Source organism: Monodon monoceros, unplaced genomic scaffold (genome assembly GCF_005190385.1).
Source record: "Monodon monoceros isolate NGI ecotype Baffin Bay Population unplaced genomic scaffold, NGI_Narwhal_1 Super_Scaffold_13, whole genome shotgun sequence".
Taxonomy (NCBI): domain Eukaryota; kingdom Metazoa; phylum Chordata; class Mammalia; order Artiodactyla; family Monodontidae; genus Monodon; species Monodon monoceros.
The window spans coordinates 15,077,901-15,100,860 of record NW_021703769.1 but is presented as its reverse complement, the minus strand read 5'-3'; the positions used below and the strand labels follow the sequence as shown (position 1 = coordinate 15,100,860).

Sequence of the window (22,960 nt, the reverse complement as noted above, 5' to 3'; positions counted from 1 at the left end):
TTTATTTATTTATTTATTTATTTATTTATTTATTTATTTATTTATTTATGGCTGCGTTGGGTCTTCGTTGCTGCGCGCGGGCTTTCTCTAGTTGCGGTGAGCGGGGTCTACTCTTCGTTGTGGTGCACGGGCTTCTCATGGCGGTGGCTTCTCTTGTTGCAGAGCATGGACTGTAGGTACATGGGCTTCAGCAGTTGTGGCGCGTGAGCTCAGTAGTTGTGGCTCACGGGCTCTAGAGCACAGGCTCAGTAGTTGTGGCGCATGGGCCTAGTTGCTCCGAGGCATGTGGGGTCTTCCCGGATCAGGGTTCGAACCCGTGTCCCCTGCATTGGCAGGCGGATTCTTAACCACTGCGCCACCAGGGGAGTCCCCTTCCTTTCCTTCTTCCTCCCTTCCTTCCTTCCTTCCTCCCTTCCTCCCTCCCTCCCTTCCTTCCTTCCTTTCTCCCTCCCTCCCTCCCTCCCTTCCTTCCTTTCTTTCTTTTTCTTTCTTTCTTTTCTCTCCTTCCCTCCTCTCTTTCTCTCTCTCTCTTTCTCTATCTCTCTCCTTCTCTCTCTCTTTCCCTCTCGCTCTCTTTTGCTGCACCACTTGTGGGATCTTAGCTCCCCGACCAGGGATTGAATCCACACCCTCAGTAGTGAAAGCTCAGAGTCCTAACCATTGGACCGCCAAGGAATTCCCTATTCTTCATATTATAGTAAAACCCCATTATTTAAAGAAAAAAACCCTTTTGCTTTTTGTCTTTTTGTTTATACCATTTATCAAATTACATCCTTCATACGCACACAGACACACACACATACACACACGATTCATACTGAACCCTCTCTGGGTAGGGGGCTCTCTGGATGCAGTCTTCAGGCTGTCTGAGGCCAATCTTCTGACCCCTGTTGGAGCTCTTGTCATTATATCACTGTGCCTGCTTGAAGCCAGGTGTCTTTGTTTTACCTGTGCTTAAAGTCTACATTTCATTCCAGTCATCTTGATAACTGTTTTATACACGTGCAGCCATGTTGCTTTGATTGGAACTCTGGTAACCGTTCCATGTGTTGATTTGAAGTCATCATAAGCTCAGAATGGGATTGAAGTCATAATTCACTGATAACAGTTTTGCCACTTTTCTTCCTTATTGGAGAAGCATGAGGAAGAGTTTATAAGGGACTGATGGAAACATGATTTGGCATGACCACAATTTGAATCAGAGGAAATCTCTCATTAAAATTCTCACAAGGCTTATTTAAGGAGCAAGATCTTTTGAAATCGAGTAATCTAGTGCTTACTTAATCCACACCAGCTGTGATTTGGGTGTCAGCGTCCTTGCTTTTCTGCTTGGCTATCTTCTCGCTCATCTGCTGAGAGGTGACTGCATCACTGGAGAGTCTTATCTTACTGGAGTCACCTCTCCCCAGTCTTGAATCCACTCCTAGATAAAGATAAGGTCACATCAAGAAAGGGAACGTATCTTTTTTTTTTTTTTTTTTTTTGCGGTACGCGGGCCTCTCACTGTTGTGGCCTCTCCCGTTGCGGAGCACAGGCTCCGGACGCGCAGGCTCAGCGGCCATGGCTCACAGGCCCAGCCACTCTGCGGCATGTGGGATCCTCCTGGACCGGGGCACGAACCCGTGTCCCCTGCATCAGCAGGCAGACTCTCAACCACTGCGCCACCAGGGAAGCCCAGGAACGTTTCTCTGGTGGAACTAAATCCATGTCTTAGATGCCTTTTGCCTGACCTTTATATGTTTTCTCTGTTGCACTTTTGCTAACCTTCTAGTGGCGGGTGGTAAAGGAATGGGGTGGCCCGCTGTAGTTTCGCCTCTATCAAGCTTCCTTGTCATCTTGCTAAATTCCAACGGTGTGTTCGTTCTTGGCTGCAATAAAACATCACCTGTGACAGGGTATCAGCCTGACTTACCTGTCCCGAAGGGATGACGTGTTTGAATTTTATTTATTTATTTATTTGCGGTACGCGGGCCTGTCACTGTTGTGGCCTCTCCCGTTGCGGAGCACAGGCTCCGGATGCGCAGGCTCAGCGGCCATGGCTCACGGGCCCAGCCGCTCTGCGGCACGTGGGATCTTCCCGGACCGGGGCACGAACCCGCGTCCCCTGCACCGGCAGGCGGACTGTCAACCACTGCGCCACCAGGGAAGCCTTGAATTTTTTTTTAGGGACGTATCATGACACCATTCTCATGATAGACTTCTGAGGTAAGAGTTTCTGGCAGCAGCGGAGCAGGACTTTGAAATAGGTCTAAATCCTATACCTTGGATTGTTTGTTCACCATGGGCCTCGTTGCCAAGGCAGGATGAAACGCTCCTGTATGTTCTGATGTGTTCAGTTTAGCTTGACCCTGCTGATTCAAGATGGGCTCACTGTCAGGGTAATTCCTGTGACTTGTTGCTTGTGATGAAACACCAGCCAGATCTTCTCAGTTGTTCTCTAGGCCACTTGTGCAACTGACATGGACACGCCATCATTCAGAATCTCAGGGTTGCTAAGGCCATTTGAGAAGAAATCACTTCCCATCAGCCTTCTGGCTCCGTCCTAATGCCAGCAATCTGAGGACCTTGCTGTCGTCTGGCCCAGAAGAAACAAGCCAGGTCCATCTGATTCGAGGTTTCTCACACAGCGTTCACTAGAGACGCCTCTGTGGGTGGGGCGTGTGTCCTGCCCCACACTGTGGGCTCGTCAAGTTCAGTTCTTACAGCAGCAGCGGTTACTATTACTCACCTCGTTCCTCCATTTTCCAAGAAAGGACTTAAGGTGGCGGCTTCCATTTATCTGCTTTCTTTCTGCGCACCAGGCGCTCTGTTTTATACTTTACCAACACCTCTAAGCCTCACAACTTCCCTTGTAGGTGAAATACTTTTGTCCTCCATTGAAAAAGCAGGCAGGTGCGGCACACAGTAAAGACTTGCCCTGGGCCATCCAGCTCCCAAAGGCAGGGCGCCTGTGGAACCAGGGCCATCTGACTCAAAGCCACTGCTCTCCCCCTAAACCCAGCTGCTCCTCCAGCAGCCTTTCTAGATAAGATGGGCTTGCTTGCTTGCAGGAGAGGGCTTGCTTGAGTTCTCTGAGGAGTTCACGTCTGAGCTAAGGCCAAAAGGATAAGGAGGAACTGGCGACAAGCCATCCAGGCAGGAGGATCATTAACTGCATAGCTGTTGAGGCCAGAAAAGTGTGGCCTGTCTGACGATCTGAAATAAAGCATAGCTAGAGGGTCCTGAGCAACAGCAGTCATGAAGTTGGAGGGGATGATAGGCCAGAGACGTAGGGCCATTGTAGCCCCTGGTGAGTTGTTGGATTTTATTCTAAATGCAGTAGGCAACATACGGGCGGCTCATTTCTGTATTTTTAATTGTTTGTTGCTGGGAGATGATGGTGGCCTGAATTGAGGGCTTGGAGGCAGAGATGAGAAAAGTGGTTGGATTTGAGTTATACCAGTATTTCAGAGACTAGATCGAAGGACTGTATGTGGGCAAGGGGGTGGTGACAGAAAGGGGAAAATCGGGGATGATTTTGAGCACCTGGGAGGATGGGGGTACCATTCCTGAGATGGGGAAGACCGGGGGGTAAGGAGACGAGGTTTGGGGATGAGGGAGGATGGGACTCAAGAGTTTTAGTTGGGATGTGTTAAGGGACGGAGGTAGCCAGTAGGATCTGATCAGGGTGTGTGAGTCTGGAGTTCAGAGGAGAACTCTGATCTAGAGATGGAATTGTGGGGATCACAGTGCAGAGAGGATGTTTCAGTCCTAGGGTTTAGATGAGACACCAGATGGTAATATTCCCTTTAGCTAGTGAAAACCGCTCAAGCTACCTATGTGGCTGGTATGAGCATTTACTCCATCAGGATGCTGGCTGCAGCAAACTGTAGAACCACAGCTGTTTTACTGCAGGATATACATTTGAAATTTATTTATGCCACCAAGGACCAGGAAGGTGAAATGCTACACTTGGCGCCAGAAAACCATTCTCTGAGCTTGTTTTCAGAAAAATCCATATCTGGATGGTGTGACTGGCTGGCTGTGTTCTAATAGGTCAGTTGTAACTTAAGCCCCAAGGGCCTTAGGGCAAGTAAATTAGTCTGAAGGTAGCTGAGATAAAGCCAGGGTGCTTGTTGTTGCCCCCAGATTAGAATCAAGGGCAAAAGAGCTGCATAGAAATTGGAAACCTAGAAGAAGCCTTGACCAGAGACAAGCAGCGATTACTCTGTGAGAATTTCACTGCCAGGAGAAGGAGAAGAAAGGTGTAGGATCACGCTTATCAAATTGAGGGCTTATAAGAAATGCCTGAATAGCTTCTTTAACACCTGAAGGCCTGCGCCTCCCCTCCCAGGGGGCCTGATCAAGTAGCTCCGGCTGGGGGCTCAGGAGCCTGTATTTTCAACAAGTGATTCTGATGCAGGTGATCCATGGATCGTACTTTGAGAACCACTGAGTTTCAAAAGACCTTTGAGATCATCTAGGCAGCCCTCTCTTACAAGTGGGGAAACTGAGACCTAGGGAGGAGGTGGTGCTTGCCTGAAGTGGCAGGACAAGTTGGCAAGCTAGTGCAGTTCCACCGACTTTCACTTCTTCATCTTGCAGTTAAGTCTTTATCCAAATGGATGGATCAGAAGCAAGCCTCCCGTCTCCATTCCCAACTCGCCTTCCTTCACTGTATTTTTTTTTCTCTTCTTTTCTGTAACACCTTCTAATCTAAGAGTCATTTACTAATTTACTGTGTTAATTGTCATATGTCTGTCTCACCTCACTAAGATGTAAGCTTCGTAAGGGCAACGATTTGGGGAGCTTTTTGTTTTTCTTCCCACTGAAGGATCCTATGTGCCTTCAGTACACAGTGCCTGGCCTAGAGTAGGTATTCAGTGCATATTTGATGAATGGTTGGATGAAAGCTATTTTGTTAAACTATACAGACGTTAACAGGCATTGTGGGAAAGTGCCAGCCCTTAGGCATTGTTAACCCAAAATAGAGTAGAATATTCTCTTTTTCACTCCTTTTTTTTTTTTTTTTTTGCGGTACGCAGGCCTCTCACTGCTGTGGCCTCTCCCGTTGCGGAGCACAGGCTCCGGACGCGCAGGCTCAGCGGCCATGGCTCACGGGCCCAGCTGCTCCGCGGCATGTGGGATCTTCCCGGACCAGGGCACGAACCCGTGTCCCCTGCATCGGCAGGCGGACTCTCAACCACTGCACCACCAGGGAAACCCTACAATAACGGTTATTAATAACAACAGGGATAGCTATCATTTATGGCATGTTTACTGTCCACCGAATACATACGACATGAAGTCCTACACTAAGAGCGCCACACCTATTATTAACTCGTCCAATTCTCTTTTCACCCCAAGGGTGGAGGAACTGAGATTGTCTGTTTTCCAGAGGAGAAAAGTGAGGCTCAAAGAGGGCAAGTTATCTGTCCACGGTTACACAGCCAGTGCAGTTAGGATCTGTCCTTAACCACCAGTTACATTCAGTATTAGGTTTGGGGTGTCCTCTCTTTGGAGAAGGAATCGAAAAAGCTAAAGACGAGGCAGGCATCACCCTCCGGGGTGTCCCTGCACCGAGGACACCAGCCTCCAGGATGGTGTCAAACCACACAGGCTGGAAGGCAAGATGGATTTTTTTAGCCCGACTTTCCAGCACTTCCACACCCTCTCAAGCCTTTCCATTCTCACATTACAAAGAACCTTCCGTCTTGAACTGTGAGGCTTTTCTCACTTCTGAGACCACCTCCCTGAAGCGGACCAAGGGACATTCCTGTGGTGACAGGTCACTAAGCCATTTCTAGGGAGGCCACTGCAGTGCTTCCCTCTAAAGGGAAGAGGGGGACAGAAAGAGGCTCCTTCACCCACCTTTCGATACCCTTTCCCTGGTGAGGCTTCAGGAAGGGGCTGAGGGAGCCAGTGAGTCTATAAATCTCCTGTGATACTTGAGTGAGCCTTTTGAGCTCCTGAAACACTGTGCCTGTTACACTGGCCGTGAGCTCACAGAATTTCTCACCACCTGCTGTGGAGAATGTCGGCATTCACTCCCGCCCCTGCCAGCCTGGCCTGGCCTCGCTCGGATGCAGTGAACGCTCCACACATACGGCAATGGCCACAAGGCCACTTGCCCGACAGCTGCAGACACAGGTGGAAGATGGCGCCCCCCTGGGCTGTAGCCAAGATTGTGTGTTGTCACACTCATTGCCATCTTTAAGCACACAGGGCACCAGGCGCTGTGCCGACCACCCGACAGCCACGGTCTTATTTGATTCTTATAATAAACACGATGAGGCCCTGTGGTCCTACTTCTTTAGATGAGGAAGCCCTGGAACAATCGGTCCCTGGCGTGAGTCTCACAGCACCTGCAGAGGCAGAGCCACGTTTCCAACACAGGTTGAGTTGGTTCTCAAACCCGTGCTTTTGTGAGTCTGCCTGCCCCCGATGCTGGTTAAGAGCAGGGCCTCTGGGTTTGAATCTTGACTCTGCCGTGAGACACTGGGCAAATCACTGAGCCACCCTCTTTTCCTTGGCTTGTTCTTCTGTGACATAGGGATAATAATATACTGAAATCACAGGATTGTCATGGGGATTAAATTAATTGATGTATAATGTATGTCAAGCACTTAGTGTCTGGCGCATGGAGAGCATTGTGTAGGTGCTTGCCTTTATTATTAACTTACATATCAGGTCCTCTTTTTCCTTTCTGCAGGACGGAAACTTCATCTCAGAAGTTTCAGGGCTTCTCCAGCTAGCCCCCCGTCCCACCACCCCCACAAAGGGCTTGTGTCTGTATTCCCAAGACACTTAGGCAGATCATCCATGTAAAGTGCTCACTTAGAGTGGTACCCCCAGTAAATGCTAGCGGTGACAAGGATGACAGTGCCGAGACTCTGGGGTGTGGGGAGACGGGGGCCGGGGGAGAGCATCTGATCCTCCGCGAGCATCTGTCCTCCCTGGTGTAGGGTCCCGAAGGAGACATGGCCACCGTGCTGATGCCCACGTCACGGGTAGGACGAGAGCCAGGAGGCAATCATTATGCTGCATATACCAAGTTACTCTTACTTTAGTGCCCTAACAATGAATCCAATGTAATTAATTTACAAGAGAGGGGAGATGAAAGTCTCATTCATTAAGTTCCTGGTCAAGGAACAGTAAATCAAAGAGATTAACACTTAGAGCTCTTCCCAGGGGAATTCCTCGGCGGTCTGATGGTTAGGACTCTGCACTTTCACCGCTGAGGGCGTGAGTTCAATCCCTGATCAGGGAAGTAAGATCCCACAAGCCGCATGGCACGGCCAAAAAAAAAAGAACTCTTCCTGGGATAAGTTGTCTCAAAAAGCCACTGACCTGGATCTTGTCATGACTATACTTTCTACCTCTCTTGTAGCTGAAGAGTTGGACAGTAGAGGACCTTCAGAAGAGGCTCTTGGCCCTGGACCCCATGATGGAGCAGGAGATTGAAGAGATCCGGCAGAAGTACCAGTCGAAGCGGCAGCCCATCCTTGATGCCATTGAGGCCAAGAAGCGGCGGCAGCAAAACTTCTGAGGGAGGCCAGGCCGGCAGGGCCCCAGGCCGACGGTGAACTCTGGCTCGCTCGCCCCTCCAGCTGCCTCCGTCATCTCTCCAGCCCCTCTGTGAACTCAGGAACGTGCGCCAGTGGCCAGGGCCGCCGTGCCGGTCAGCGCGCCACCCTGATGTGTGTATTTAAACTGGGCAGTTATATCATTTCAGAGGATTCATGTGGGTGCTTTGAAACTCAGAGTTTTCAACCCCAGAAACAGAGACTCCTAGTTGAGTGAGAGCTGGGCAAGTGTCCCATTGTCTTTTGTTTTTCTTCTCCCAGTAGCTTTCAGTGGTTCTTTCTGGAAGACTTTAAAAAATATATATAAATATGCATATATATATAAATTATAACTAGATTCCCCACATGGCGTGGTGGCGTCTCTGTATAGGTACAGTTTTAAACAGTTGCCTCTTTTCGGTAAGATTATGGTACTATGGGACATGAGGGCAGAGAAGACCAAGAGACTGCTGGGGGCACTCCACCCCCTGGAGCCAACCCCACCCTTTTGCAGGGCTGCACTGACAGATTAGGTTGGGGCCTGTTCCTTTACCACGCTTTCAGCCTTGTGCAGGCCATCCCTGGCTTCTGGAGCTATCAGTGATGCCCAAGGGAAAGCCTTGAGCACGGGTGTTTACTTTCTGAGTCCCAGGAGAAGCCTGGCACGCTCCTTGCAAGACTGGCCTTTGCAGTTTCAACGCCTTTCATCCATCTCCACTCTCCCAACTGCCTAGAGTCACAGCAAAGACACTGCCCAGTGCCTTAAGAGGAGACGTGATCCAGCAAGGGGACAGGCCTGCCAGGAACTCCTAGCAAAGTGGAGCTGTGTTCAGTCTGCAAAAGGGAAAAGGTTTTTGAAGTTCTCATCATCCATGTGAAGATTACACACATGGCATTTTGCTCCACATTCCTTACAGACAGGGGTAGAGGGCATTGCTTTTGAGACCCACATTCAAACATGTGACTGTTTTCTTTTTCATTTTACTGCTGCGGGGTCTGGAAAGGGTAAATGAATATCAGACTAAGATTTGTTCTCCAGGAGACTCAACCCAGACCCGTAAAATGCCAGAGCTGGAAGGGACCATAGACATCATCTGGTCTAACAGAGGCTTAGAGAGGAGAAGTGACATGGCCCAAATCACAAAGCAAATTGAAGTAAGAGCTGGAATTGGACTTTGGGGCTCCTCACTCCTGCTTCACTGAACCAAGCAGCCCCTTCTTAGAGGGAAGACACTTGTGTCAGTTTTGGTGAAGTTGTTTCAGGGAATCCTGCTAATGGAAACTTGCTCTTGCTTTGTCTCTTCAGTAGGGGACTAGCTATGAAGAGATTCCCAAGGGGAGCCAGGTCGTTCAGTTTCAGCCGTTCCACGAGCTCCACAGCATCTGCCGGACAGCAGACAGGCATCACGCAGCAGATGTAGGGCCTAAAGCAGATCAGAGGGCTCTGCAACAGACAGCACTGAGCCATCCCTCTGGAGCCTTGGTTCAAGGCCACATGTCACTTAGTCACACAGCCAAGAGCAGACAGTTGGGAAAGACAACTGTCTTTTTGTTTTCTAGTACCTCTCCCCCTCAGATAGGGGAGCTATGACTAGGTTGCACCTAAGGATACTGTAATTTGATTCCATTATTGCTTTTGCCACCCAAACCTGGGGATCAGTGGAGAGTCAGGGAATGTTCCTCTTCTGTGGCTGGATTCTGTTCTTTACAATTACAGCAAGTTTTTTAAAATGCAAGAGGCTGTTGTCGGTCTGCAGGGCTTGGCCAGCTAAGCAGCCTTGTGGCAGGTACAGACAACAGAGGACAATTCGAGGATCCCGCTACAATAATAAACGGCAGCTAGCGATCATGACCACTTATTATACGCCAGGCACTGCGCTAGGTAGGTAGGCTCTTTGTGGCAGCTGCAAACTTCCCAATAACTCTGTGAATTAAGTGCTTTATCTCTATTTCGTAGATGAAGAAACAGGTTCAGAGAGAAAAAAGTTCTTTCCCAAAGTGGTACAGGTAGTAAGTGCTAGAATCAGGGTTCATAGCATCACCATGTGGGACCAGTATTTACAGGGAAAAGGAAAGTCACAAGTCGTCTTTTTTTTAAAAATTTTATTCAAGTGTAGTTGATTTACGATGTGTTAATTTCTGCTGTACAGCAAAGTGATTCAGTTATACATATATATACATTTTTTTCACATTCTCTTCCATTATGGTTTATCACAGGATATTGAATATAGTTCCCTGTTTATCCAACAAGCCTTTGCAAAAATGAAATGACCACTTTTCTTGCACAGACTAAAAAACTCTAGCTGGCATTCTCAGGTTGGGAAACCACTGAATTAGTAGTCAAGTCTGACAGCCAAGTGAGTTTTAAAACCCAAATTATGGAGCATGAATTTTCCTACACCATCTGCTGTGCTAATTAACAGTCCTGCCTCAGTCTCTCTCTCTTTCTCTCTCTTTTTTTTAAAGGATTTTGCACTTGGCCAGACAAGAGGGGAATGCCCATTATTCTCCCTTCCTAAGCTAGAGCCAAGTAAAAGAAGGTTCAGTTTTCCCCCATAAATATTCTTGGGAGATGAATCTATCTGAGGTTTATTTTGTTTCAAGCATGTGTGCGTCCAGCATGCTGGTCCAACAAAGTACATTGCTTTCCAGTCTAGCTAGGCAGAGCCCCTTGGCCAAAAGTCAGTTTATTTTGGATGAGATGGATTTCCTGACAAGGTGTGTTTGTTTTCTTGTGACAGGAAGGCAGAGAAGCAAATCCTAGTCATTTTTTTCCTTGAATACTAAATTCAGGATAGGTCAGCTGGCTTCCATTGAGCCCTGAGTGTCAGTCATTGCTTGAGCATTTGTGACTCAAGCTTCCAGGGGACTCTGGGCCTCTCACTTGTTCTCTCCTAGGAAACAATGACCCAGACCTAACTGTGTCTTTTAAAAATCTCAGATTCTCCAGGAATATCTTTATTGCTTCCTCACCAGTAATTTTGAAGCAAATTTCCATTTTTCTTTTTCCTTGTCCCTTCTCCCAACCGCCAATTGGATGGACGGATGGATTGGTGGATGAATGTTTGGCTTGATGGATACATGGTTAAATAGATAGATAGACAGACACACAGACAGACCCAATACTCCAAAGCAACTTAAGAACTATAGCCTTGACTCCTCCAGACTGTAGGTTCTGATCCAGGAAACATTTATTTAGCACCTGCTGCCAGAGATGTATTATTTATACCATTTAAAATTCAGTTGTGCTTACCAATAACAGGAATGAGAGAGGTGACATCATTACAGATCCTACAGATATTAAAAGGCTAATGACAACTTTATGAATGACTTTATGCTAATAAATAAAATGGACAAATTCCTTGAAAGATACAAAGTACGTACCATACCCCACTCAAGAAGAAGTGGATGATCTGAATAACCCTTTATCTATGAAAACTTAATGGCTCTGGGTGATACACGTATTACTGTCCTCATTTGACAGATAAGGAAACCAAGGCTCAAGAGAGGTAGAGTCTGTTGCTCAAGGTCAGGTAGCTAGAATATGGCAGAGCCAGAATTCAAACCCAGGTCTTCTGATCCTCATTCCAGTGCCCTTTCTAGCATACCATGTTGCCTCTAAAGATTGCAGCTCCTTTTTTACCGGAAAATTGTTCCTGCCCAGTCCACATCCTCTCACCCCATCCTTTCTTAAGCACTATGTCTGTATTTTCACCAGGATTATAGTCATTGTATTTGGAATCCATGTTCTTTTTTGTGTTTGGAAAAAGAAAATCTCTTCTACCAGCTTGCACTCAGACCAACTTGGAAAAAAAAAAAAGAGCTTAAATGCCGTTGCAGACGTACAACTTAAAAATGTGAAGTTTGTAGCTTTAACTTTTTGTAACAAAAACTAATAACACTGGCTTAAGAGCCGACTTGAAATGCTATTTTATAAAGTTTGGATGTAAATAACCAATCGAGGTCAGCAGTTTGTATATGTATGAGACATAGCTTCCTCCACTGCCTTTTTTTAAAAAAATTGAGATGCTTCCTATGTGCTTTTATGTCAGAATTGTTGTTCTCCCTCCTTCCTCCTTCCTCCACCTTGTCACCTTTGTTTTAAATAAACTGTCATTTGGACCAGAGTCTATCCTCTTTTTAAAAATGAGAGCCTCCATCTATAGCCTGGATGATGGTATTGTGAAACTTTGTGACATCAACTCTGTGGTGTGTTTATTCTGGAATCCAAAGCCAGGGGAGAGGTAGGTGGCGTAGGAAGTAAACTTTTGTTGGACACCTACTGTGTGCCAGGCACTGAGCTGGTTGTCAGGGAGTTAAAGATGAACTAGGCACAGCTCTTGCAGGCCACTTGGGGAGTCGGTTCAGCCCACAAGCATACAACATTGGAAATACTATGGTAGAAGAAAGTACACAACCTGTGGACACAGGAGGGAGCAACAATCGGTTCTGCTAGGATGTCCAAGGAAGCTTTTCTGGAGGAGGTAATACATCCTGAACTTTAAAAATGAGGAAGAGACGGCCAGGTGGAGAAGGGGTGAGAAGTGAGGGAGATGAGGCATCCCAGGCAGAGGGACCAGCCTATACAAAGGGTCTGGTGTGAGAGTCTGGACATAGGATCACCTTGGCATCCTTCATCTCTGTCTGTCATTGATGAAGCCAGGCCAGGCACTGCCCAGCATTCAGAGGGGATTGGCTGGGTCCTGCCCATCCTTATCCAGAAACAATTCCCTAGCCTGTGCCTGGGTTCTCTTAGTCTTAAAAATTTACTCCAGGGCTTCCCTGGTGGCACAGTGGTTGAGAGTCCGCCTGCCGATGCAGGGGACACGGGTTCGTGCCCCGGTCCGGGAAGATCCACGTGCCGTGGAGCGGCTGGGCCCGTGAGCCATGGCTGCTGGGCCTGTGCGTCCGGAGCCTGTGCTCCGCAACGGGAGGGGCCGCAGCAGTGAGAGGCCCGCGTACCGCAAAAAAAAAAAAAAAAAAAAAGAGGCCCTGGGAGATGTGACACACACAGAGGAGAAGGCAACGTGATGACAAAGGCAGAGACTGGAGGGAGGAAGCCACGTGCCAGGAGATGCTGGCAGCTGCCAGAAGCTAGAAGAGGCAAGGAGAGGACTCTACCCTGGAGCTTCTGGAGGGAATGTGGCCCTGCTCACACTTTGATTTTGGAATCTGGCCCCCAGAACTGTGAGAGAAATAAATTTCTCTTGTTTCAAGTTTGTTTCATCGTTTGTGGCAATCGGTTACAGCAGCCACAGGAAACGATACACCTTCCAATAAATTAATTTTTTTTCTTAAGGAAGTCAGTTTCTGTTGCTTGCAAACAAAGAACTCTAACTGTAACCGTTGTTCATCATTTCACTGATTTATTCTAATGAATTACCTACCCTTTTTGATTAACTTAGTAACCTGCTGGATTCCTATCACTTACAACCTGTGCCTAATCCAAGACTGGAACCCAAGAATGTGGATTCTGAGTCACTCCACGTATCACCCACCATCCCCAGTCACCCAGAAAGCATGCCAGGCAGCCAGCTTCACATAGGCAGAAACAGGCCCCTGGGCCCAGTCTCTCTATTTGCAGAATGGTTTTCACTGATACACGGGAGTGGGAGTGAGTCGTTGCCTTTCTACCAGGGCCACACACAGCCTCATGATGGATGCAGGTCAGATGATTTTTCCCTGAGCTTTCCTCACACCAGCTCTAGGGACTCAAAGTCTGGAAGCTATCTGGCTCCTTGGTGTATGTCCAACAAGACCACAAGGGTGGTGCATGCAGCCCTTTTGGTCTCTGTGCTCCAACCTGAGCAGAGCTGGGCCTAGAAGTTAGGAGGTGAGTGTGCAGGAGGGCTGGTGTGTGTGTGTGGTGGATTCATAGGCAACCCCTTGGCTTAGCTCCAGTCTCTGCTCCAATCTGGAGACTCAGAATCCACCCACATGTAGGGGCCTACTATGTACCAGGCCCTGTGTATGCCACAAGGCCTTTGCACATGCTGTTCCCTCTGCTTGAAACGCTTCCAGGCACCCTCATTGCCTAATTAGGTATTTATCCCTATGATGAGATAGTCACTTGCTCAGGAAAGTCTTCTCTGACCTCGGTTAACGGTCCCTGCTCCCTTACACGCTTATAGTTCCCTTTACTTCATAAAGCTATTACATACTTAGGGGGTTATTGAATTAAAATCCATCTCCCCCACTAGTCTGTGCGCTTCATGAGTATAGGAATATGTATTTTGTTCCCCACTGTATCTCTGAAACCTAGTAAGCAGCCGATAAATAGGAGGCCAGGTGGGTAAAGTAAATCTGAGAAGTGGCGGGCCTAACACCGTGGTGTCTGTGTGTATGAGGAGGTGGGTGGGAGGGGGACGCTGTGGGGAACTGGAGAGCCTGCGCTTCTCCCAAAGGCATTTGAATTTTTAAAAATACTGTTCAGCCAAACGAAACATGTCTGCAGGCCACACGTGAAGCCCCAGCTTATGCCTCTTCTCAAAGATATTTGTTGAATGAATGAGTAAAGAATTTACAAGGACGTCATTTTTATTTTTATTATTTTATTTTTTTAAAAATTTTTTGGATGGGGACCATTTTTAAACTCTTTAATGAATTTGTTACAACGTTGCTTCTGTTTTCTGTTTTAGTTTTTTGGCCACGAGGCATGTGGGATCCTAGCTCCCCGGTCAAACCCGCACCCCCTGCATTGCAAGGCAAAGTCTTAACCACTGGACCTCCAGGGAAGTCCCAGGAAGTCATTTTTAAATCCTCAAAGAGCAAGGAGGAGGAGAGAGGCAAACTGAAAGGATCTCCTTTTCGGTCTTGTCTCTGTCCTCTTAAGGACAAGGTCTCTCTATTTCCTCTTTCTCCTCAGTGCTCCGCAGGTAGTAGGCTGTACAAATTGGTTGATCTATTCAACGTTTACTAAAGACCTGCTCCACGCAAAGCCAGGTTCAACCAGACAGTGTCTTCCATCTTGGAGCTCAGTGTGGTGGGACAGAGCTACAGTCTGGCAATGACATGATAGTGATGGCTGTCCCAGCCACAGTATGTGGAAAGGGCTGCAGGACTTTCTCAGCAAATAGAGAGAGGATTCAGCAGGCGAGTATAAAACATGTGGCCCCAGCAAGGATGAGAGGGCTGGACCTGGCCACAAGGGACAGGAGGCTCAAGCGTTTGCCCGGATGGTGACCCAAGGTAGGGCTGGAAGTCTCCGTCATGGGCAGAAGGGAACTGCCAAGATCAGCCTGGGGGGATCTAGGGAAGGGGGGACAGGTGTCGATGCACGGAAGCTCCTTGCCACCAACACTTCAGAGCTGAGCTGGCTTTAAATCAGTGCTCCATTTGGCTTTCATCTCCCTCTGGGGCACAGATTGTGACCATCTAATAGATGGGCTGAAATGTGGAAATGGAGTAGGTCCTAGCATAGCTGGTCTAGACCTCAGGCCTCAGGCCAGGGCCCCTTCAGATTTTCTGTATCTTAAGCCAGCCCTGGGAGGAAGCTTCAGGACTATTGTTTAGCAAGTCTTGCCCATCCACTAAGGGGGCAGCCTCCTACCTAGTCCTTCCTTTAAGACCTCATCTTTGAAAGCTGACTCCTGTTGGAAGCTCCTGGAAAAGAACCACAGCTGAGGTCCAGGAGCCTACATCTGAATCCCCTGCCTGGTCGTACATCTGAATCCCCTGCCTGGTCCTTTCCCTGGCTCTAACAGAAGGTTCTAACTCTATGAACCAACTCTGGGGGTTCCATGAACCCCCTACAACCACAAGCAAATTTTGTGAGGGCAGAAGAAAGACCAGCGGAAGGAACACTGTCTCGGCAGAGACCAACGAGCTGGGATTCCAACCCTGGCTCCACCACTTCTAGTTGTGTGACATCTGGGCAAGTCATTGTGCCTCTCTGAGCCTGTTTCCTCATCTGTGAAATGGGGACGATTCCCATCCTCCAACAGAGGGCCAATGTGACATGGCTAACAGACAGAAGGTGCTCAGGAATTGTTAGCGTCCTTTTGACTTTCCCTCTTTGGCTCATGCCTGCATCATGGGTGGCTTGGAGGTTCATCTAGAAAGGTCTCTGGGGTGCTCCCCAGGCTCACAGAATCTAGGGTAACACTATGCTGGTCTGCGCCTTTGGAGGAAAGGACCCGGCCTCCAGGTGTCATTTCTGAAGCCAGAGTGAGTGATACTGAGAGGTCATGCCACCAGGAAGAACTTAAGCAGGGGAGGAATCTCTGCTCTGTTTCAGCTCACTGCAGGGGTGTGGGAAGGCGGGGCACGGAGCCCTGGTTTTAATAAACCTGAGAGTTTGGAGGCCCACTAGTGGCCTGAGCCTCCAGGTCTTCAGATCTTCCCTCCTGGGAGGTCTCTCGGGAGGTCTCCAGAGACGCCTCCGACACTCCGTCAACGCTGCTCAGCAAGTCCTCAAACTCCCAGTGGCCACTGTTGCGCACGGCAGCCTCCAGGGCCTTCTGGCGTCGGTAGAAGTGGGAGAACTTGTTGAAGATGATGGTGATGGGGAGCGCCACCACCAGGATGCCCCCGAGGATGCAGCCCGACGCTGCCAGCTTGCCGGCCACTGTCACCGGCACCACATCGCCATAGCCCACGGTGGTCATGCTCACCGTGCCCCACCACCAGCAGGCCGGGATGGTGTCAAAGCCCACATCCTCCTCCTTCTCGGCTGTGTAGGCCACGCAGGAGGACACAGACACACCCACGGCCAGGTACAGCAGCAAGATGCCCACCTCACGGTAGCTGTGCTGGAAGAGAATGCAGGAAGTCAGAGTTGGTGAACTTACAGACCTGGCATTGGGCATATGGGGAAACTGAGGCCCAGAGAGTAGAAGGGGCAGGTCCAAAGTCACAGAGCAAAGTGGAGCTGGTGCCAACACCCAGGTGCCCTGCCTGCACACTAAGGTCGTTCAACTACAGTAGCCAGCAAATCGCCCTGAGACTGAACACAGGCCTGATTTCTGTTGTCCAAAGTGCCTGCCTGCTAAACCATGGCTGTTTCTTCTAATGCAGGGGCCACTGGTGGTGCCAGCCAGTTAATGGAAAGCTGGTGATTTTTACACTGTTGCAGAACCAAGAGAACCACAGTTTATATGCCACAATGTAAAGAGTTGGTTTCATGTCCTTTTGACTGGTCTATCCCATTTCTGATAAGTACAAAAATATTTTCTGCCTCTCAAGGAAGCTAAGAGGATATATAAGTTCCCTGGACCACCCACTGAATGCACTTGCCTATGGGTATGTATATTTGTTCTGCCCCCAAGGCCAAGCCTTATGGCACTGATTCTCGAATAGGGCAGTTCTGTCCCCCAAGGGACACGTGGCAATGTCTAGAGACATTTTTGGTCATCACAGCTGGGAGACGTGTGCTACTGGCATCTAGTGGGTAGAGGCCAGAGACGCTGCTAATCACCCTACAATGCACAGGACAGCACCCCGCAACCCAACAAAGAATTATCTGGCCCCAAACGTCAGTAGTGCTGAGGCTGAGAACCCCTAGTCTGGAACAGGGCCTCCCAAACTATAAGGTGCAGAGAAATCATGTAGGGGGAACTAACTGAATAGGTCTGGGGTAGGGCCACAGATTTTGCAAACTCCCAGGTAATTAGAAAGCTGCTGCTGGCCAGGGGCCTGGCTTTGAGTAGCAAGGCTCTCATCCAAAGTCTTACACCCGTGCCTTGGACGCTGCAGCTTTGATCAGCACTCTTCTCCTTCCCTGCAGAAAAAGCTAGCAGCATCAGGCCCTGGCTTCCTGCATGGTGGAGGCAAGGCAGAGTTCTAGGGCGGACTGTCCCTGGAGAAATGCTCAGTTCAGGGGTCTGGCTAATGGAATTCCCTCTACCTGCCCTAGCAGTCTGCCCAGGTCACCCTGCCTGCACCCAGCATCCTGGCTGTCCTGCCGTGAGAGCATGCAAACGGCTTTCCTAAGCCATGGGTGGAAGGGGTCTTCCAGCACCTTTTAGGGATTCTTAACAGGGTTGCATGGAGCTTTAGGAGAAAGCGGTGCTAGGGTCAGGACCAGGTGGATGCTTCTCTGGGCTGTACCACTTATTTGCTGAGGAACCTCTGACAAGTCCTGCCACCTCTTGGAGCCTCAGTTTCCACATCTGCAAAGTAGTCACAAAAATACTTGCCCCTGTTTAAACCTCTCACAGGATCCCCTATTCCCACGGGAAAAAGTCCAAAATTGCAGGCCAAGAGTTGACGACCCTTCAGTGCCCTGTGCCCCACTCACCTCTCCAACCTCCTCAGTGGGCACACCCTTCCCTCCATGTCCCCCTCCCAGCATCATCCTTTTCCCTCTCCAGGCCTTCTTCCAAGCTGTTCACGTTGCCTCCCTCCCAAAACCAGGCTAATTTCACCCCCTTGAGGGTAAGCTTGCCAGGGCAGTGATTCACCCCCAGTGCAGGCCCTGACACGGGGCGGGTGCTCAACAAATTGCAACCAGGCTTTAAAAAGGCAACCCTCCAACCTCAGCTTCTTCATCTACGGGAAGGGAATAACTAATAGCATGTTCCTGAGGAAGCTGTCCTGAGGATGAAATCGATGATGGATATGAAATTGGCACAGAGTTAGCAGTCAGTAAGTGTTAGCTCTGGGGCTATGGCTAGACTTAGCCTATGAAGGGTGACCTATGATACCCGTGCGCCCTGATAATGCCAGCACGAGCCTATGAAGGGTGACCTATGATACCCGTGCGCCCTGATAATGCCAGCACGAAGGCTCAGCAGAGAAGCCAGTGAGCATCCTGCTTGGCATATTTTTGTGATGTTTGACAGATAGATCCAAAGTATCCTTTGTCTTGTTTTTGTTATTGTTGTTTGTTTTTGTCTTTTGGTTTGGTTTTGGAAAGAAAGACAAGCAAAGCTCTGCCTCGGTTTTCCGTTTCTCTCCTGGGAAACAGGTAACAGAAAGACCCTTCTTACAGGGCTATTGGGAAGGTAGGACTGGATGTGAAATGCACACCTGGTGTCTAGCCCCGTGTCTCTGGACACCACAGGCTTGGAAGTTCCCCTGCTAACCTGCCCCATGGTTACACCCGCCTCCCCGAAACCCCTAACCCTACCTTGAGTGTTGCACCCAGCGAGCGCAGCCCAGTGGAGTGGCGCGCCAACTTGAGCACGCGGAAGATGCGCATGAGACGGAACACCTGCACCACCTTGCCCAGGTCGCCCAGCTCCTCGCCACCCGCTCCGCCCCGGTCTCGGAGTGCCACGCCAGCCAGCAGCGTGAGATAGAAGGGCAGCACGGACACGATGTCGATGAGGTTGAGCGGGTGGCAGAAGAAGTTGCGCGTGCTGGGCGCTAGCAGGAGGCGCGACGACACCTCGAAGCTGAACCAGGCGATGCAGAAGTACTCGAGGTGCCGCAGCACCGGGTCGTCGCGCAAGCCTTCCGCCCTGCGACCCGCGGCCACCGCGGCCACGGCGGCCGCTGCCTCGCGGGCCTGGTACTCGGGCAGGCTGTGAATGCACATGGCGGCGATGGAGGCGAGCACCACGCCGATGGAGACGCAGCTGAAGAGCTTGCTGGGCAGCGAGTAGCCCGGGTTCTCCATGGTGAGCCAGAGGCGGCGGCGCAGGCGGCCGCAGCGCACCGCCCGGTAGTGCGCCAGCTCTCGCTGCACGTCAGAGATCTCTTCGGGGCACGGGCCCACGCTGCTCAGCGTGTCGCTGTCCTCGTCCCAGACGCGCGGTCGTGCCACGCGCCGCTCTAGGTAGCGCGCACGGCAGCACGTGGCCAGCGCGCTCTCGCCCAGGCCCCAGTAGTCGGCCTCCTGGCCGAAGGCGAAGACACACTGCTCGTCGAGCACGTGCAGGCGGCCGGTGCGGTAGAAGTGCAGCAGGCTCAGGAAGAAGCCCGGGTGCCGATCGAAGTAGAACTCGCGCGCCGCCGCATCGTAGTCGTCGCACAGGCGTCGCGCCTGCTCCTCCGACGCCGCGGCCTGCAGACGGCCCAGCCGCGTGCCCGGGAAGCGCGCCAGGGCGCGGGCGCTCAGCCGCCGCCGCACGCCGCCCACGTTCACGCGCAGCGCCTCGTCGCTTCGCCGCCAGGGCACCCGGGCTCCGGGCCCCGGGCACTCGCTCACCATGGCTGCCGCGCGCTGGCCTGCGGACAGGGGATGGGCACGCTGAAGGGGGCGTTCCCGGACGGCCTCCCTTCCACGAAGACCAGGTCTAAATCCCCTCCCTGCTCCATCCCCAGCCAGGGGCGTTGGAGGCTCTATGTGAAGCGTCTGGTACGCCGTAGGCACACAGTGTCAAGTGCCCTCCGGACTCTAGAGTCAAGCTTGGGTTTGAATATCCCTCACTCCCCACTCCCCCAATGGGGTCCTTGGCCAAATCACTGAGAACTCCCCCCACCCCTTCATTTTCATAAAGTGGATGCTGAGATGTCCCTTGGAGGACTATGAAAGCTGTAGGACGGCAGGTTGTCCTAACCCCCGGTGGCCGCTCATTCAGGACGTCTCCTTGCCCAGACTGGGATTTTCGCATACCAGAGGCTTCCTATGGGACCGTGCTCAAGCTGGCACTCTGAAGCTGGGTTTCCTCCTCTACACAGCGGGATAGTGAGCATTACTATCTAGGGTCGTTGAGAGAATCCGTTTAGACCAGAAGTTCTTAAGGTGTGTTCCCTGGACGAGCAGCTTCACCGTCACCTGGGAGTTCGTCAGAGATGCAGCGTTCTCTCAGCCTGCTCTGGACTTGCTAAATCAGAAACTCAGGCGATGCGGTCCAGCAGTCTGTGTTTCAACAAGCTTGGAGGGTGATTCTGACGCCTGGTCAAGATTGAGAGCCATTCGCTTAGCCTATTTAAAGCATCTGTAGCGTCAGCCTGATTGAATTTTGGCACTCTTGTGTGACCATAAGCAAGTCATGTCACCTCTCTGAGCTTCTGTCAAATGGAGCTAAACATATCCACTTCCAAGTGGGGTTAGAAAGATTAAATGACCTTGAGCAGGCCTGGCTCCCAGAAGGGGTGTAGTAAATCATGCACCTGTTTGTCTCCTGGAGTTAGGCAAACCTGGGTTTATAGCCACCCTTGATGCACCTGGAGCCTTGAGGAAGGTGCTTTTCTCTAGGTCTCAATTTCTGGCACGATGCACAATTCACAATGCGGACAGTAGCACCTGCTCCCAAGGAAGGCTGGAGGATTAAGGCAGGTTATGGAAGTGCTCGGCCTTAGTGGATGCTTAGGAAATGTTAGATCCTTCCACTGCTTACTGTCTCCAATTTCTGCTGGAATTGAGGGCTAGTGGCTCACCTCCTGAGCCTCAGAAATCTCATCTGTGCTGTGGGTTCAGTAATGCCTGCTTGCTTTGGGTGGACGGGGGACTGAGTGTGTATCAAGCAGCTGGCCCAGTGCCTGGCAGGGAGCGAGCAGGGTGCCCTTCACTTACCCTGAGCTTGGTGTTTAAGGGGGTCAGGGTTTCGTCCTTAGCTCTGTCACCTGTGTGACCTCTGGCCAGTCTCCTCCAGCTCTGGGTTTTAGCTACAGAATGGGGATAGCAGCACTTCTGGTGAAGGGTTATTGTGAGTATGTATGCAAAGCCCCCCGAACACAATGGGTGCTCAATAAATGTCAACCCCTTGCACTTCCCTCATCAGACATAGGCTCAGATTCTGAGTCTGCCACTTACTAACTGTTGACCTTGAGCAGAATCATGCCCCTCTCTGAACTTCGGTTTCCTCATCTGTAAACTGGGGAACATCATACTTTCCATAAGAAGTTTTGAGGATTAAATGAGGTAACTTGTTTATCGGCAGCACAGTCCCTGGCACATAATTTGTGCACAATAAATACATATGTGATGCAGCTCCACGCCTTCCCCCCCCTACTTGGACTTGGTGTCAAAAGACGGAGTTTCTAATCTAGTTCCATCAACCATTAGGTGCAGGACTGTGGGCAAATCGCTTTCTCTTTTTTTCTGTAACTCACCTCCCTGCTCTATGAAATGGGATGATTAATTTAACAAACCTTCCCCGCCTAGAATCTGAGGATCAGCAAGAAAGATTAAGTGATTTGCTCAAATTACCCCGCTAGCCCATGGCACAGCTGAGGTTGGAAACTAGGCTTTTTGATTCAAGACTCTCTCCACACATTTATTTTGAGCACCTAATATGTGCTGGTCATTTCGCTGGGCTCCAGATACACTTCACGGGTTTAATCCCTCCACCAACCCTGCCAGGGAGGTTTTCGAATCCCATTGTGATGATAAGCAGACAGGACAGCCCAAGCCCGGCCAGCCCCACATTGCTCCCTCCTGGGTCGGGGTTGGTGGGGGGGTGTCTCATAGCGGGGACACGGGCACCGGGACCCAGGGCAACCTGGCCTCCCATTCTCGCAGCCACCGCCCCTTCCCCGGACCGTGCCTGCCCCCCCACCCCCAGGGAGGTCCCTTACCTGTCGCGGCCCCTGTAGGGCGTCCGCTGGCCGCGTGGTCCCAGAAGGTGCCGAGGCTGGGGAGCCGCTGGCCGCGCCCGATGTCTCTGCCCGGAGGCCCCGCTGACTCCTCCCTCCCCGTCTTCCTCCGTCTGTCCCGGTGGCTGAGGCCGCATCGATCGCTGCCCGGGGAAGGAGGGAGGCCGCGGGCTGTCGGAGGCGGGGGTTTCTATTCCTGACTCAATTGGGGAGAGGGGGGATGTCTGGAGACGGGACCCAGCCAGGGCATCCCCCCACAAGTCAGGGGCCAGGGGATGAGGAGTAATTTAAGGGGCGGGGGTCCCTCTAGATAGGAATTTTGGCCGGAGCTTCTCTGACAAAGGAACAACAACAACGGCAGCAGCAGTAATAATAGCTTCCTTAACTGAGTCCTTAGTATGGGCCAGGCACCAGGCTTCAGGTGACTTATCTAAGTTATTCCTGACACAAACGACATGGACAGCGTCTTCTGTTACCCATTTCACAGACAAGCCCCAGTCATTTTGCTCAGGGTACTTAGCTAGGAGTTGTGGACCTGGGATTGGAACTCACATCTTCCAAGATTTCCGCAGGGAAATCTTGAAACAGATCAAGCCTGAAACAGATCATTTTGCCCCTGAAGTTCAGTGTCATCACCTGCCCATAGATTCCTGATTCGTGGTGCCGAGGGTAAGAGAGAACTGTGCCAAAGAGTTTTGTCAAGGTTGTGTAAACCACAAGCATTTATTAAGCACCTACTGTGTGCCTGGTTGGGGAGAGGGTCCTGAAGATTAGGACCTGGATACAGGAAAGGATCCCTACTTTACAAATATGGTTAATAATAATGATTTATCTATTGCGCTCTTACCTTGGGCCCAGTATTCTACAAACCTCATCTCTTAAACTGCAAATATATCTGTGGCGTAGGTGCTATTATTGATATTATTCCAATCTCACAGATAAGAAATGTAAGGCTTTGAGAGGTGAGGTGACTTGCTCAAGGTCATACGGTT

At 50.4% G+C, this 22,960-nt stretch overlaps 2 protein-coding genes across 4 annotated transcripts in view; one reads left to right on the top strand and one right to left on the bottom strand.

Moving 5' to 3' along the window:
• STK4 (serine/threonine kinase 4) overlaps nucleotides 1-11,502 on the top strand; it is an 89,918-nt gene extending 78,416 nt beyond the window's left edge. For all 3 annotated transcript variants that reach the window (XM_029219977.1, XM_029219978.1, XM_029219979.1), the window contains one exon: nucleotides 7,370-11,502. In XM_029219977.1, coding sequence (XP_029075810.1) covers nucleotides 7,370-7,528 — 159 coding nt within the window. In that variant the 3' untranslated portion in view covers nucleotides 7,529-11,502. The remainder of the gene's footprint in view (nucleotides 1-7,369) is intronic.
• Nucleotides 11,503-15,823: 4,321 nt separating this feature from the next.
• KCNS1 (potassium voltage-gated channel modifier subfamily S member 1) lies at nucleotides 15,824-20,194 on the bottom strand. Its single transcript, XM_029221969.1, has 3 exons — nucleotides 20,127-20,194; nucleotides 18,613-19,655; nucleotides 15,824-16,294 (listed from the first exon to the last, which is right to left on the bottom strand). The coding sequence occupies exons 2-3, from the start codon at nucleotides 19,636-19,638 to the stop codon at nucleotides 15,824-15,826; spliced, it is 1,497 nt and encodes a 498-aa protein (XP_029077802.1). The 5' UTR covers nucleotides 19,639-19,655; nucleotides 20,127-20,194.
• Between the last annotated feature and the right edge of the window lie 2,766 nt (nucleotides 20,195-22,960).